This window comes from Hemiscyllium ocellatum, chromosome 3 (genome assembly GCF_020745735.1).
Source record: "Hemiscyllium ocellatum isolate sHemOce1 chromosome 3, sHemOce1.pat.X.cur, whole genome shotgun sequence".
Lineage (NCBI taxonomy): Eukaryota > Metazoa > Chordata > Chondrichthyes > Orectolobiformes > Hemiscylliidae > Hemiscyllium > Hemiscyllium ocellatum.
This window is the reverse complement of record NC_083403.1, coordinates 139193106-139210054: the sequence shown is the minus strand read 5'-3', so window position 1 is coordinate 139210054 and position 16949 is coordinate 139193106. Positions and strand designations below refer to the sequence as shown.

Sequence of the window (16949 nt, the reverse complement as noted above, 5' to 3'; positions counted from 1 at the left end):
TCTATGATTCTATATTTTGGAGGATAGATTGCTGGATTATTGTGACTTCAATAAACCCTTTTAAATAATGGCACTGGTCCAGGTTCAATATATATCAGTCAGGTTAACAAAGCTAAAAGCATCTAGCAGAAAGTGAGGACTGCAGATGCTGGAGATCAGAGCTGAAAAATGTGTTGCTGGAAAAGCACAGCAGGTCAGGCAGCATCAAAGGAGCAGGAGAATCGACGTTTCGGGACGTTTAAATCTATGGCACTGAATGGCATAGTGTCAGATGATGTGGAGTCTGTGTGGGTGGAATTGAGGAACCACAAAGGCAAAAAAACCATAATGAGAGTTATGTACAGACCTAACAGTGGTCAGGACCAGAGGCGCAACATGGACCAGGAAATAGAAAAGACATGTCAGAAAGGCAAGGTCACAGTGATCATGGGGGACTTCAATTTGCAGGTGGACTGGGTAAATAATGTTGTCAGTGGATCCAAAGAAAGGGAATTCTTGGAATGCTTACAGGATGGCTTTTTCGAACAGCTTGTCATGGAGCCCACAAGGGAGCAGGCTATTCTGGACCTAGTGCTATGTAATGAACCAGACTTTATAAAAGATCTTAAAGTAAGGGAACACTTAGGAAGCAGCGATCATAATATGGTAGAGTTCAGTCGGCAGTTTGAAAGAGAGAGGGCAAAATCGGATGTAATGGTGTTACAGTTAAATAAAGGTAATTATGAGGGCATGAGAGAGGAACTGACAAAAATAGGCTGGAAGCAGAGCCTAGCGGGGAAGACAGTAGAGCAAAAATGGCAGGAGTTTGTGGGTATAATTGAGGACACTGTACAGAGGTTCATCCCCAACAAAAGAAACATTATCCAGGGAGGGATTAGACAGCCATGGCTGACAAAGGAAGTCAGGAAATGTATTAAAGAAAAAGAGAGATCCTATAAAGTGGCCAAAAGCAGTGGGAAATCAGAAGATTGGGAAGGCTACAAAAACAAACAGAGGATAACAAAGAGAGAAATAAGGAAGAAGAGGATCAAATATGAAGGTAGGCTGGCCAGTAATATTAGAAATTATAGTAAACGTTTCTTTCAATACATAAGAAACAAACGACAGGCAAAAGTAGACATTAGGCCACTTCAAACTGATGCTGGAAGCCTAGTGATGGGAGATAAGGAAATAGCAGGAGAACTTAATAAGTACTTTGCGTCAGTCTTCACAGTGGAAGACATGAGTAATATCCCAACAATTAAAGGGTGTCAGGGGGCTGAGTTGAGTATGGTTGCCATTACAAAAGAGAAAGTGCTAGAAAAGCTAAAAGGTCTTAAAATTGAAAAAGCTCCTGGCCCCGATGGGCTACATCCTAGAGTTCTGAGGGAGGTGGCTGAGGAAATAACGGAGGCGTTGGTTGAGATCTTTCAAAAGTCACTGGAGTCAGGGAAAGTCCCGGATGATTGGAAGATCGCTGTTGTAACCCCCTTGTTCAAGAAAGGATCAAGACAAAAGATGAAAAATTATAGGCCAATTAGCCTAACCTCGGTTGTTGGTAAAATTCTAGAATTCATCATTAAGGATGAGATTTCTAAATTCTTGGAAGAGCAGGGTCGGATTAGAACAAGTCAACATGGATTTAGTAAGGGGAGGTTGTGTCTGACAAACCTGTTGGAATTCTTTGAAGAGGTGACAAGTAGGTTAGACCAGGGAAACCCAATGGATGTGGTCTATCTAGACTTCCAAAAGGCCTTTGATAAGGTGCCACACGGGAGGCTGCTGAGCAAGGTGAGGGCCCATGGTGTTCGAGGTGAGCTACTGGTATGGATTGAGAATTGGCTGTCTGACAGAAGGCAGAGAGTTGGGATAAAAGGTCCTTTTTCAGAATGGCAGCTGGTGACAAGTGGTGTCTCGCAGGGTTCAGTGTTGGGGCTGCAGCTGTTCACATTATATATTAATGATCTGGATGAAGGGACTGGGGGCATTCTAGCGAAGTTTGCCGATGATATGAAGTTAGGTGGACAGGCAGGTAGTACTGAGGAAGTGGGGAGGCTGCAGAAGGATCTAGACAGTTTGGGAGAGTGGTCCAGGAAATGGCTGATGGGATTCAACGTGAGCAAATGCGAGGTCTTGCACTTTGAAAAAAGAATAAAAGCATAGACTATTTTCTAAACGGTGAGAAAATTCGTAAAGCCAAAGTACAAAGGGATCTGGGAGTGCTAGTCGAGGATTCTCTAAAGGAAAACATGCAGGTTGAGTCTGTGATTAAGAAAGAAATGTTGTCATTTATCTCAAGAGGGTTGGAATATAAAAGCACCGTTGTGCTACTGAGACTTTATAAAGCTCTGGTTAGGCCTCATTTGGAGTAATGTGTCCAGTTTTGGTCCCCACCCCTCAGGAAGGACATACTGGCACTGCAGCGTGTCCAGCGGAGATTCACACGGATGTTCCCTGGGATGGTAGGTCTAACATACGAGGAACGGCTGAGGATCCTGGGATTGTATTCATTGGAGTTTAGAAGATTAAGGGGAGATTTAATAGAAACTTACAAGATAATACATGGCTTGGAAAGAGTTGACGCTAAGAAATTGTTTCCATTAGGCGAGGAGACTACGACCCATGGACACAGCCTTAGAATTAGAGGGGGTCAATTCAGAACAGAAATATGGAGACATTTCTTCAGCCAGAGAGTGGTGGGCCTGTGGAATTCATTGCAGCAGAGTGCAATGGAGGCCGGGACACTAAATGTCTTCAAGGCAGAGATTGATAAATTCTTGATGTCACAAGGAATTAAGGGCTATGGGAGAATGCTGGTAAGTGGAGTTGAAATGCCCATCAGCCATGATTGAATGGCGGAGTGGACTCTATGGGCCGAATGGCCTTACTTCCACTCCTATGTCTTATGGTCTTATGGGCTTATGTCTGAAACGTCGATTCTCCTCCTCCTTTGATGCTGCCTGACCTGCTGCGCATTTCCAGCAACACATTTTTCAAAGCTAAAAGCATCACTAGTTCTATAGTGCATTAGGAGCGAATGCCAGCTAACGCAACCAATATGATTAATTTAATAAACAAACGGCAATTATTAATTAATCTATATATTTATCAATCAGTTTGATAAATAGTGATGATTAATCAAAATTAATCAAAAGTTGACATGCCATCCAAATTCAGACTTTCTCAAAATTCCCTTTGAATCAACACAGAACTAAGGTTTTAAATTAAAAGTTGCTTGATTCAAATACATACTAAAAGATTAATCATTTAACCTAACTGATTGCTTCAATTGATGGGAATGAATTCATTTGGTACACTAGTTATCGGGGTTAAAGTATATTCTTTTCACAAATCCTTTTCAATTTATAGTTCAATTTAAACAGAATTCACAATGAAGGTCTACTTTATCCTACTTGTAAAGGGAGATAAACCCCAACATTTCACTCCAATGACAATACATTATTCCTAATACTTACAGGAAGCAGTTTGTTATTTTCTGGTAGGGCATTTGCCAGTTTTTCCAAACCTTCATAATCCTCAAGCATGTAATAACACTCTGCCAGTCGCTCCTGATTCCGGCCTTGAACATAGTACTGAACAGCATTCATCCTGCAAGTGGAAAGGAGATTTGAAGTCACATCTGTTTGGATTGTTTTTGTCAATTAAAGATTTTCACACAATAGCCAATTGGTAATTGGACAAAATTATCAACACGATCATATAAATCCGAATACACTTTCTCATGTAAAAACCGAATAACTGGATACAAATTCTGAAGCTAGGATTCAGCAGAAATACATTTGTTAATCTGAGTCCTTAATGTAAATGGTCAATTCTGTGCATCCAGTGATTAGTTTGATTTATCAGCTTGAGCAATTATCAATACAATGTTATTTTTCCTTATCTAATCCATGTCAGAGAACACTGAGCAGGAACACTAAAAATACCCCTATCATTCTTTTCTACTTGTAAATATATTAGAACAGGTAAGAATCACTTTCTAACAAATTTGTATCAAACTGGTACAATAATTCAATAGTGAAAGTAAATTGCATATGTACAATAAATTTAAAAGCTCAACCAGTCTTCTATCCTCCCATTCTGAATAGAGGTAAGTACTTCTGAACGTTTATTTAACATTTTAAACCTAAACACATTTTCGCTTACAGGATCCAGGGTATGAACTTGCCAGAGGCAAACGCCTTGCCGGTGCTTCCTCTGAGGCATCCGTGCTCTCTTCCTCTGAGGTAAAGGTGACAATCCCTTACTGTTTGGCCCTCCTGACCACAGCCACCATGAACTTACAGTTCGTATCTGAATGACACAAAAGAGATGTTGCAACCAAGTACTAGACATTGTGGCATGTTAAGATGAAATACACATTGTGAATATTGGGGAAGTAGCACAGCACAGAATATGTATTTTCAGCTATTGCTGAACACTCAGTTCTATTCTCCTGTACTTGAGTAAAGGTATTATGCAGTTGTTCAAATAATTTAGCTCAATTACCCAAATAGGCCTGCTTCTGCCATTCCCCTAATGAAGCTCCTTGAGCTGTGGGCCCAAGAACTTGAACTGCCTAAATTGTATGCCATAAATTTTCAGCTTTCACTATTGTGCACAACTCTTATCACTTTACAGCCATTTCATTTTGGTACTAGGTCTCTTTGGGAGGAAACTTAGCTAAAAAACGGTAAGTGTCATTTTTAAGTTTCATAAAGGGCTTCTCTTTCTGAGGACTAGCAAGTTACCTCAAGCTACATTTCTAAACTCGCCTCATTTACTTCCTACCAAACACAAAAGCTCTCACTCTCATATGATGCTAGCCCAATTTTACCACTTCCCGGAGGTGGAAGTACTTGTTGCTGGCTAGATATTCCAGGATAGACCGACATTCCTGACACCGGTGGCACATTTATTTTGCATGCTAGTCAAGCACAGCTCAAGGAGCTGTCCTGTAAGATTCAATTTAATCACCTCAGGCACAGCAGGTAAAAGGAAAGTGGTTGCCTGCTTTGGGGACTTGGACCTGGAACAAAGGTGGGATGTCCTTTTCAGCCAGGATAACAAGAGGAGGCTTCAACACCAGAGCAGCCAGCTTGGTCAAAGATCATCCCGCCCCCCACTGTTCAGTGCAGTAATGGCAGTCCAGAATCTCATTGACTGCTGCTCTCTATTTTGCATGTGAAGTCTTCCCTTACTTGCTGTTAATCTATCCCAAACTGCTAAACTTGCATGTCCTCAGCCTTGACTACGCACTCACTTGGGAAAAGTGAGGACTGCAGATGCTGGAGATTAGAGTCAAGAGTGGCAGCTGGAAAAGCATAGCAGGTCAGGCAGCATCCGAGCAGGAAAATCGACGTTTCGGGCAAAAGCCCTTCCATTCCTGATGAAGGGTTTATGCCTGAAATGTAGATTTTCTTGCTCCTCGGATGCTGCCTGACCTGCTGTGCATTTCCAACACTACACTCTTGACTACTCACTCACTTGGGACAACTGACTGATTCTCCTGCAACAGCTGTGCCACCCACATTCATCTCACTCATTCCCTCCCCTCACCCTAACTTCTCTCTTTTAAGGAGAAAATGCCTATAACAGTGCTGAAGGGGATGGCTGTTGGGGTATCCAACATTCAGTTCCTTATCCACTAGAAGGAGAAAATCTTGGGCTTCGCCAGAGAAGGTCAGGTGTGAAGGTGCTGAGAATTCCATGTCCATTGCTGTGCTACTTCCCCATTACCCACAATATGTATTTCATTTTAACATGCCACAATGTCTACCATTTGTTTGCAACATCTCTTTTGTGTCATGCAGATACAAGCTGTAAGTCCATGGTGGCCATGGTCAAGAGGGCCACACAGCAGGAGATTACCACCTTTACCTCTGAGGATGAGAGCACGGATGCCTCAGAGGAAGCACCGGCAAGGCATTTGCCTCTGGCAAGTTCACACTCAACGTATCTGGATCCTCTGAGCAAAAATGCCAGTAGAGACAACTGACCAAACCTATAAGGGTCACTGTAGGGTAGACTACCTTCCCCACAGGTGTGGACACAGGACTGCACCCAGCTGTAATAGAAGAGTGGGAATGAATTCCTTCTGAGGTCACCATTATGAACAATTATTCATGTTTGAAGAGCCTCATGTTTCTCAGATAATAAGGAAATGGAAAGGAGAGGCTAAATAGTCTAATTATTCTTTGTTGCCAAAACATCTGTGTTCCTGAAATTTCACTGGTATTCTCATCTCCACTGGCAGAATTGCAGAATTCAAATGGCTATTTTTTTACTATTTCTCTGACGTATTAATCAACTTTCATTTAATTTACGACAAGAAACTGTGAGAATGTTCACAGAACTTCAAGACCTCCCACTGTCTAGTTGGATAACAATGCTGTTACTTACCACTTTTGACGATCGGCAAAATAGTCTCCAATGGCATTATAGGCTTGCTCAAGTAGAGCATCATCAGCATCACCAGAACCAGTTTTTAACAATTGCAAAACTCGAAACCAATCTCCCAACTTGATCCTTAGATCAATAGCCAGATCTCTATTAGCAGAATAAAATAAAAATGAAATTCTGATTATGCAGAAGTTAAACCCATCATAAAACCAAAATATGTTATTTGCATCATCTACAAATTTTAGAATTTACTGCCCAATGAGCTCTACCTCATATGAGTACATATGCACAAATACTGCGTGCTACTCCCAAAACCAACTGAATAAAAACTGAAAGAACTGCAGATGCTGTAAATCAGAAACAAAAGCAGAAATTGCTGGAAAAACTCAGCAGGTTTGGTAGCATCTGTGGAGAGAAATCAGAGTTAACCTTTTGAATCCAGTGACTCTTTCTCAGAACACAATTGGATAACTGACACTTTTATAAACACTTTTATAATCCTGCCATTAATCTCTAGCCTGATGATATTCTACCAATGGCCACCCATCCCTCTGCCAACCTATGATTCCTATGAAAATCCTAGTCCAGCAGGAATTCTACTCCAAGCCAAATATTTAAGGATCAACTTTCAAAAGAAGTTTGTCATTTCAACTTCAACTGCTCTTCTTGGGTGACTGCACCTACAGGTTAGTGGATATCTAAAGCAAAGGCATTAACTTACACAGGTAACACTTTCAAGGCAGCTATGGTTGCTGAGCAAATGTGAAACCCCATGGGGAGCATTATGAGAAGCCTGGCCATGTTTAAGTACGCTGGGTAAGCTCCCACCCGTAGTGATGTCATAGCTGGTGGCAGAGTAAACATCATATTGGAGTCTGAGGAAAGTGGGGTCAAAAGACAATGCTCCCCATTCTAATCAAATAAGTACAAGCAGATTATTTGAATCTCATTACCAATACTGGGAAGGATAAACAATGCTGGGGCTGAAAAACTCTTCATGGAGTCTAATTGATAACTCTAAACTTTACTTTGGCTTTTTTTGGTAAATCATGACTACAGATGTTAAAATGCCATTATTGACTATATCATCATCAAGACTTTTCAATGTCAGTTGGCTGGTTTGCAGGGATCAATGCTCTTCTTCTACCCAAATTAATAGAAATAAAACTAGTGGTGTGGAATGGGTAGGAATATGCTGTTGCTTTTAAGACAATCTCAACATTTTACCACTTGCCTACACCATTCCTTTCAGAACGGGGCATTAAAATCAACCTGAACACTGCTTTGAACTTCTGGTACACCATAATGATTTCAACTCGTCATTCTATACTCTATATCAAATAACATTCTTAAATCAACAAAATCAGACAGAAATGCCTTGATTAAGATTTAGGTCAATAAACATTCTGCTAATGAAGAACCTAAGCTTTATAAGTCTCTAAGCTAAGAGCTCCAAATTCTAGAATTAGGAAAGGACAAAAACTACTACAAAAGCACTAAATGATTCCTTAAGAATAAAATCAGAAAATTTCCTATCTTTGTTCGGATAAAGGACCATCCCAGGTACCTGTGTCACACCATGAATATGACTTGTCTATATGTAACAATATTACTCCTTTAGTTTGTCATCAGCTGGATTGTACTGAGTTTTACTGGAACTAATTAGCAGAACATGAACAATAGTGCCAAATAGCCATTCCAGTATGACATAAACAGGAGTCAAAAGTTCAGCAGAATCACTAACTTGAACAGAATCCACCTCGTAGCCAATCTGATCTTGTAGCAGCAGCACCAATTACTCAAGACAGTCAGTGTGTGAAGTGAGTTGAAAAAGTCCAAAAACAACTTGTACAAATCCAAGCCCCACCAAACCAAAATCCTTCAGCAGTATACAGTAATCAACATTAAATAACTCCATTTGTGTTGTGTATTTTACAGCAGAGGTAAGCCAAATTAAATTCACAAAATGGCCATTGTCATAATGTCAACAGCTTTTTTGGTGCCCCTCTGCTTTTGAATTTCCATTCTTTATGTCTTCTCGCTCCACTCCATACTCTTCTCCCATTAGAACACCAAACTTAAATTTCAGTCTGGTCACACATGCAATGTCAAAAGATTGAAATTCATAAAAATTTCAAAACATTTCCAAATGATAAACATTTCATAAGGAAAGCTACACAACACCTTTAGGAGTTTTTGATCTAAACCAGTGTAACTATTTCCATAAGTATCATGAACACCTTCTATCCATGTTTAGATACATTCTCTCAGCTTCCTCAAATCTTCCAAAATATGCTGCAACTTCCGCTTGTTTCATGGATTCACTTTGAAGATTTCCTAGACGTTTTACAAACTCAATCCCCTGGTAATCCTTACAACGGACAAATGCCTGTTCTGCCGTTTTAAGGTCAAGTCTCTGTAGAGCAGCTTCTGCAAGTAAGCGCCTAAAATACAAAGTAAGAATTCAATTAGCTATATTTCATTTTATTCTAAGAAAATAGTGCTTCGTGTTTTGAAGACAACACAGTGGTATAAATAAAATGTCAGTTTAAGTTTTGCATGCCTTAATTGGAGTTATGCTGAGTAATGGTGCAAGATAGCTGTACAAATCTGCATCACAATGTAATTCTAGCTCAGTCTAGAGCCACACATTGATGACACACTTTTTGTTGAAGCTTCAATAAACTTCTACTATTTCAAACTTTCTCCTATTATTAAAAATTAACCACCACCACCACCACGACTGCATGAAACCACATATAAGCATATAGCTCTGTTATAGCTTGATTTTATTTAGTTGGGGATCACAATGTTATAGAGTCATAGAGTAATACAGCATGGAAATAGGCCCTTCAGCCCAAACTGGTCCATGTTGCTAGTTCCAATTGCCCACATTTGGTCCATCTCCCTCTAAACCCTTCCCATCCATGTACCTATCCAAATGTTTTTTAAATGTTGCTATTATGCCTGCCTCAACCACTTTCTCTGGCAGCCCATTCCATACATGCACCACTCCCTGCGTGAAAAAGCTGGCCATCAAGGTGTTCTTAAATCTTTCCCCTCTCACCTTAAGCTATGCCCTCTAGTTTTCAATTCCACATCGCTGGGAAAAAGACTATATGCATTCATCGTATCTATGCCCCGCATGATTTTATATACCTCAATAAGGTCACCCCTCATTCTCCTACATTCCAAGGAAGAAACTCCTATCCTGGTCAACCTCTTCCCTATAACTCAGGCCTACTAATACTGGCAACATCCTCATAAATCTTCTTTTCATTCTTTCCAGTTTAAGTATGTCTTTCCTATAACAGGGTGACCAAAACTGTACCCAATACTCTACGTGATTTATACAACTGTAACATAACATCCCAACTCCTATACTCAATGCCTCAACCGAAGGCCAGCATGCTAAATGTCTTCTTCTTCACCCGGTCTACCTGTGACACCACTTTCAATGGGATAAGATTCTGCCAATAGTGTATGACAGACAGGAGGCACCATTCTGACATCAGTAACTGGCAGCATAAATGTAGCTTCCTGTGAGGAAACCAGCTATCAGCTGAAATAAATGTAACAGAAGTTTCCTAAAAAAGAAACTGACATAATTAAAATAATAAATGCATAATCCTAGGAAAGGTTCATCCTGGATCATATTTCTTTTAAAAAGTCAATCATTTTTAGTCCATTTTAAAAGTAAAAAGACTAAAATAAACAACTCACCAGCATAGTCACAGTTGTGTATTTAATGAAGGTGCAAATATCCTACAATCTTTAATGACAGTAACATCAAAATACATGTATGGGCAACGAACACAAAACAATAAAAGTCATAAAACAATGGGGGAGGGAATTCTCATAAAAAGCAAATTGTCCTCTGATTTATTGATGAACAACAAAAAATTCTATTGATTTAGCACCTTTAATGCTGCAAAATGTCTATGCCAATAACACCACTGGTCACTAAAGTTTTGGTGTTAATGACTTTTACTCCTTTCTTAATTTCTGACATTGTATTCACAGAAATTGTCTTTCTTAATGTGAAGGAAAATCTAGATTAATATTTTAATTATTAAACATATTGTGCTAACTTCTCACAACTTTGAGTCCACTGCTGATATGGCAGTTAAATAACAGGGTGTTAGTACTGGCTGTAGCAATGCAGGCAGGGTAAAGTTGTTACGTTGCCTAGATCAGAAGCAATAGATACAAATTAATCTGACATCAAGATCCCCACAGCCATTTCTAATTTTGATTATCAAAATTAATCTATTTAAATTCCATGCACATACATCTTCCCTATACTATCCTTCAAGCTCTTTAAGCCCACAAAGTCTGCATTTTCACTTGTGAAATATAATGCACAAAGACTTCTCTTGTAAAATAATATACTATTTGTATTCTTGTGAACATAAAGAGTTAGACACTGACATGACATGCAACATCATGACCCTCACAGACGTATGTGAAGTGGCACAACCTGGTGATCCAAAAATGAAACTCCCAAAAGTAAGGTTAAGACTAGAGAAAGGTGCCACAATCATGCTGAGAGCTACAATTAAAGACTCAGAAGGCTCACCAGATCTACAATACCCAACAATGCTGATTGAAAGCCAAGTGATTATAAGAAATTGGCTCCTTAATCTTCGTTCACAATAAAAATCAATTGTTTAGACTGGGGACTAAACGTCATATTTCCAAATTTGTGAATGGCACAAAACTAAGTGGGAATATGTGTTGTGAAGCAGCTTTAGGAGGATTTGGCTGGGCTTACTGAATGGACAAGAACATAGCAAATGGAATATAATGTGGAAAAAATGTGAGGATTATCCACAGTGGTAGGAGAAACAGATGTGCAAAGTTTGCTTAAATGAAGTTGAAAAGTGTAAACATACATAAGGACCTAGGTGTAGACATTGACAAGCTACTGAAGACTAACATGTAGCAAGGTGTAGCAAGCCATTAGGAAGACTAATAGAATGTTTCTGTTATTGCAAGAGGATTTGAGTACAACAGGAATGAAGACTTGTTTCAATTGTAAAGAAGCTTAGTTAGGCTGTGCCTGGAGCACTGTGTGCAGTTTTGGTCTCCTTATCTCAGGAAAGATAATTAGTCACAGAGAGAGTGCAGTGAGTGTTCACCAGACCTGTTCATGGAATGGCAGGACAGTCTTAAGAAGAGGCTGAGAGAGATTGAGAGATGTGTGAACTCTGAAGAAGGGACACCGGACTCAACACACTAATTCTCTGCATTAATGTTGCTAGACCTGCTGAGTTTCTTCAGCAATTCCTGTTTTAGGGCAATCTATGCCTGTATTCTTTAGAAAATTTGAAGAATGTGTTTCCTCACTTAAACTTACAAAATACATTAAGAAATAGATAGGGTAGATCCATGTAAAATGTTTGCCTGGTTGGGGATTCTAGAAAGAGGGTCCAAGTTGAGGAAAAATGTTTTTACTCAGAATGTTCTGAGCCTTTGAAATTCTCTGCCACAAAGGGCTGCGAAAGATCAGTCTTTGACTATGTACATTGTAGAAATTGATAGATCTCTGATTACCAGTGGCATACAGGATTATGGGGAAGAGGTAGCTAAAAGTCAATGAAGGGTTTGATCAGTCAAGATCACACTGAACGGCAGAGAAGATTCACAGGATTAATGGACTACTCTTGTACCTATGTTCCTTTCACAAACAAACTGCAGACAACCATGAAAGTGTAAGTGAGAAAACAGAGCATTTACCTGCATTTAAAGCATAAAGTGATGAGGAAATACTCACACATGATATCCTTTTAAGATCTCCAAAATCACTGATGTCAACACCCAGCAACAGGACTGGAGTCCACATGTCCTAACAGTGGAAACAACGATGGATTCTACCAGGATCCCAGCTAAGTCATATATTTAAAGTTTGTCTCCCACCGTTGCCAAATTATTTTGTTAAAATATGAAACTGGTTCTTGGCTCGACATTACAGGAGCTTGCCCAGCTTTGCCATATCTACAAAAAGAATAAACCAGACTCCTCCCAACCATTAGTAAATTGAAGGTTGGGACTTTTATTGATGTCACCAACTACCGTTAAATTACCAACAATCCCCTCAGAATGGGTTTATTCAGAATAACAAAATTCAAGCAGAAAACATAGACAGGATCTAAAGATTAACACATTTGACTTAAAAGAGGCAACATTCAACAGGGTATGATATCAGGGAGCCCGAGAGAAACAAATGCATGAAAAATCAAAAGCTAAATTCTCCAGTAGGTGAAATATCTATTGACACAACGAAAGAGTAAAATGACTATTAAAGGCTTCTGACATCATTTAAGCATCCTTAGAAAAGTGCCAGAGGTGATAGCAAGCTATTTTAACTTAAAATACATCAGTTCTAAATAGTCCTTTGTTTAAAAAGCAAGGTTCTTATGTTTCCTTACTTGAACCCAAAGTACATTTGTATAGTTTTCAGGTCTGTTTCATGCACTCTACTATATAGCCACCACATCTGGATGTTAAGCAGACGCAGTAGACTCTCAGCAAGTTTGAAAAGATTCCCAGAAATTAGTGACTAATTTAGGGTTAATTTAGTGTTTAGGCCCTTGTATTATGAGTACCCTCTGAATATGAAAATGTATTATATTTTAAGGTTTACACAATCAGTTTCAAAATAAAGGACATGGAAAAAAGACTAATGCAGACATTTTCATTCTTGGATGACGAAAAATGTACTTTCATGGCTCACAGTTAGTATCTAGCTCCAGAGTTATTATACAGCTATACAAGCATTACGTAAAGCAATCCTGCTTAGATATCAAACGTAATCTACAAGCTTTAACATATTCTCAGTTTCCACTCAATAAATGCTGATCTCAGGTACCCAAGCTCCTGTGTCTCAGACTGATGAACTGCTGCATGACTCAAGTCAAAAATACCTCTGTGTTCCCTTTACCTTTAGCTCCAACAGTCACAGAATCCATTTATTTTGGTATCAAAGTACCTAAAAGTATCTTTTATGCTTGTTCAACACAAAATTAAATGCAAAAGTTTCTTTTTAAATTTTACAATATTATCCATTGAAAGAATAAATTGTTCTAAAAACTAAACTCTTTTCTTTGACTAGGATAAACTGGCCAAGAATATTTAAGGTGGACAGGCAATGGCAGACATTTAAAGAACATATAGATGAACTTCAACAATTGTGCATACCTGTCTGGCTTAAGAGGAAAACAGGGAAGGTGGCTCAACCATGACTAACAAGGGAAATCAGAAACAGTGTTAAAGCAAAAGAGGAGGCATATAAATTGGCTAGAAAAAGGAGCAAACCTGAGGACTGAGGGAAATTTGAAAGTCAGCAGAGGAAGACAAAGGGTTTAATTTAGAAAGGGAAATAAAATATGAATGTACACTTGCGAAAAACATAAAAACCGACTGCAAAAGCTTCTATAGATATGTGAAGAGAAAAAGACTGGTGAAGACAAATGTAGGTCCCTTGCAGTTAGAATCAGGTGAATTCATAATGCACAACAAAGAGAGGGCACACCATTTGAACAAATACTTTGGATCTGTCTTCACTAAGGAAGACTCAAATAATCTTTAGGAAATGCTATGGGACAGAGGGTCAAGCATGAGGGAGGAACTGAAGGAAATCCTTATTAGTGAGGAAACTGATGGGACTAAAACCCGAAAAGTCCCCAGGGCCTGACGCTCAACAACCCCTTAAGGAAGTGGCCCTAGAAATAGTGGATGCAATGGTGATCATTTTCCAGTATTCTGTAGACTCTTGAAGAGTTCTAATGGACTGGATGGTATCTAATGTCACCCCATTCTTTATAAAATGAGGGAGAGATAAAATGGGGATGATAGGCCGGTTAGCCTGACATTGACTCCAGCATTTTCCCCACAACCAATCACTAAGGATGTAATAACTAAACATTTGTAAAGCAGTAACAGAATCGGTCCTCATCAGCATGGATTCATTAAAGGGAAATCATTCTTGACAGATCTTCCGGAATTTTTTTTGAGCATGTGACCAGTAAAGTAGACGATGGTGAATCAGTAGGTGTTATGTATTTGCGTTTGACAAGGTTCCACTCAAAAGATTAGTCAGGAAAATTAAACCTCATGATATTGGAGGTAATGTATTGACATGGACACAGAACTGGTTGGCAGACAGGAAGCAAAGAGTTGGAATAAATGGGCCCTTTTCAGAGTGGCAGGCAGTGACAAGTGGGGTATCGCAGGGTTCAGTGCTGGGACCTCAGCTGTTCACGATATACATTAATGATTTGGACAAGGGATTTGAAATGCCATATCTCCAAATATACACATGGCACTAAGCTGGGTGGCAGTGTGTGATATGAGGAGGATACTAAGAGGCTGCAGAGTGACTTGAACAGACTGGCTAAGAGGGCAAATACTTGGCAAATGCAATATAATGTCAATAAATGTGAGGTTATCCACTTTGGTCGCAAAAACAGGAAGGCAGATTGTTATCTGGACGGTTGCAGTTTAGGAAAAGATAAGGTGCAACAAGACCTGGGTGTCATGGTGGAACAGTCGCTGTAGGTTAGCATGCAGGTGCAGCAGGAGCTGAGGAAAGCTAATGGCATGCTGGCCTTCATAGCGAGAGGACTGGAATATCGGAGTAAGGATGTCTTGCTACAGTTATACAGGGCCTTGGTGAGTATTGTGTGCAGTTTTGGTCTCATAGCAAAAATGTCATTCCTCAGACTATTGAGAGAGTCCAGCGAAGGTTCATCAGACTGATTCCCGGGATGGCAGGACTGACATATGAGGAAAGACTGGATCAACTGGGCTTGCATTCACTGGAATTTAGAAAAATGAGGGGGCAATCTCATAGAAACATGTAAGATCCTGATGAAACTAGACAGGCTAGATATGGGAAGAATGTTCCCGATGTTGGGGAAATCCAGAACAAGGGGTCACAGTCTAAGAATAAGGGGTAAGCCATTCAGGTCTGAGATGAGGAAGAATTTCTTCAGAGTTGTGAACCTGTGGAATTCTCTCCCACAGGAAGCTGTTGGAGCCAATTAATTAGATGTATTCAAGAGAGAGCGGCTAAAGTGATTAAGAGGGTATGGGGAGAGGGTGGAACTGGGATACTGAGATTGCATGATCAGCCATGATCATATTGAATGATGATGCAGGCTCGAAGGGCAAAATGGCCCTACTCCTGTCCCTATTTTCTATGTTTCCTTGAAGCCAGTATTGAATTGTCGACTAAATTTATTTGTACTTCTACTTTGCTTGTAAAACTAAATGATTGAGTTCAAAGATTTGTCTAGTACTTTTTTCTTCATATAAAATTAAAGAACTGCAGATGCTGAAGGAACCCAGCAGATTTAGTAGCATCTATGGAGAGAAACAGTTAATGGTTCATGTCCAATAAGACTCTTTTCCAAAATAAAGGGTACTACAAAATGTTTTCATGTTGTTAACTAAGGGGGAGGAGGACCAAATGCAGCAGATGGTAAGGGTACCTAAAGCAATAGACAAATGGAGTGCTAATGATAGTATTGACCCAGAATAAGTGTTTATGGTAGATGTGAATAGTAGAAATAGGTTACCACCACTGACCAATGCAAACAAGACACTGAAGGGGTGGTAGGGAGTAATCAAAATGGAGGACAGTGTTCATGTTCTGAAGTTGTTGATCTTATTGAAGCTCATAAAGTGCCAAAACAATGAATGAGGTGCTGCTCTTCCAGCATGTACTGGGCTTTGCTGAATTTATTGTTTTTGAGACTGGGAGTTGTTGGATGTTTGAAAAGAAAATGAATGCAATTTTTTTTCAAGGTTCATATCAGTTTAGTCATCAATTTACCACTGGTAAATTTGATATAAACTGCAAAGTGCTGCCACTCAAGACAGAATATGTGAAAACTCGTAGAAAAATACTGTAGACTAAAATTACCAAAGAAAATTGGAGAAACCCAATGGAACGTTGACAGAACTTTTGGGTTACAAGCTTGCAGATAAGAATTGGGGCTACAAGGTGGCTCAGTGGTTAACTCTGCTGCCTCACAGTGCCAGGCACCTGGGTTCAATTCCAGCCTCAGGCAACTGTCTGTGTGGAGTTTGCATGTTCTCCCCGTGTCTGCGTGGGTTTCCTCCGGGTGCTCTGGTTTCCTCCCACAGTCCAAAGATGTGCAGGTCAAGTGAATTGGCCATGCTAAAATTGCCCATAGTGTTAGGTATATTAGTCAGGGGTAAATGTAGGGTAGGGGACTCGGTCTGGATGGGTCTCAGAGGGTTGGTGTGGACTTGTTGGGCCGAAGGGCCTGTTTCCATACTGTAGGGAATCTAATCTAATCTAAAAATTGAAAATTGTACACTCAAGAAAAACCATCAAAATTAATTCACATTTTTGAGGCAATGGAAATATAGAAAACATCTTAGAAACCAACTGACAATGAATCAATCAATCAGTCTTTGTATGTTGCTGGAACAGACAGATACTTGAAACACAAAAAACACATTCTCCTCAATGGGATGACTGCAATGTTCAGTCGCATGTGAGGAAAACTAATGGAACAGGAAACACCCAGATTTTG

General features: G+C 39.7%; 1 protein-coding gene across 1 annotated transcript in view; it reads right to left on the bottom strand.

Moving 5' to 3' along the window:
- wdr35 (WD repeat domain 35) overlaps positions 1-16949 on the bottom strand; it is a 102884-nt gene that overhangs the window by 21052 nt on the left and 64883 nt on the right. The window contains exons 19-21 of the mRNA XM_060853877.1: positions 8622-8825; positions 6382-6528; positions 3456-3588 (exon numbers count right to left, since the gene is read on the bottom strand). Of these exons, the coding sequence (XP_060709860.1) occupies positions 3456-3588; positions 6382-6528; positions 8622-8825 (484 nt within the window). The remainder of the gene's footprint in view (positions 1-3455; positions 3589-6381; positions 6529-8621; positions 8826-16949) is intronic.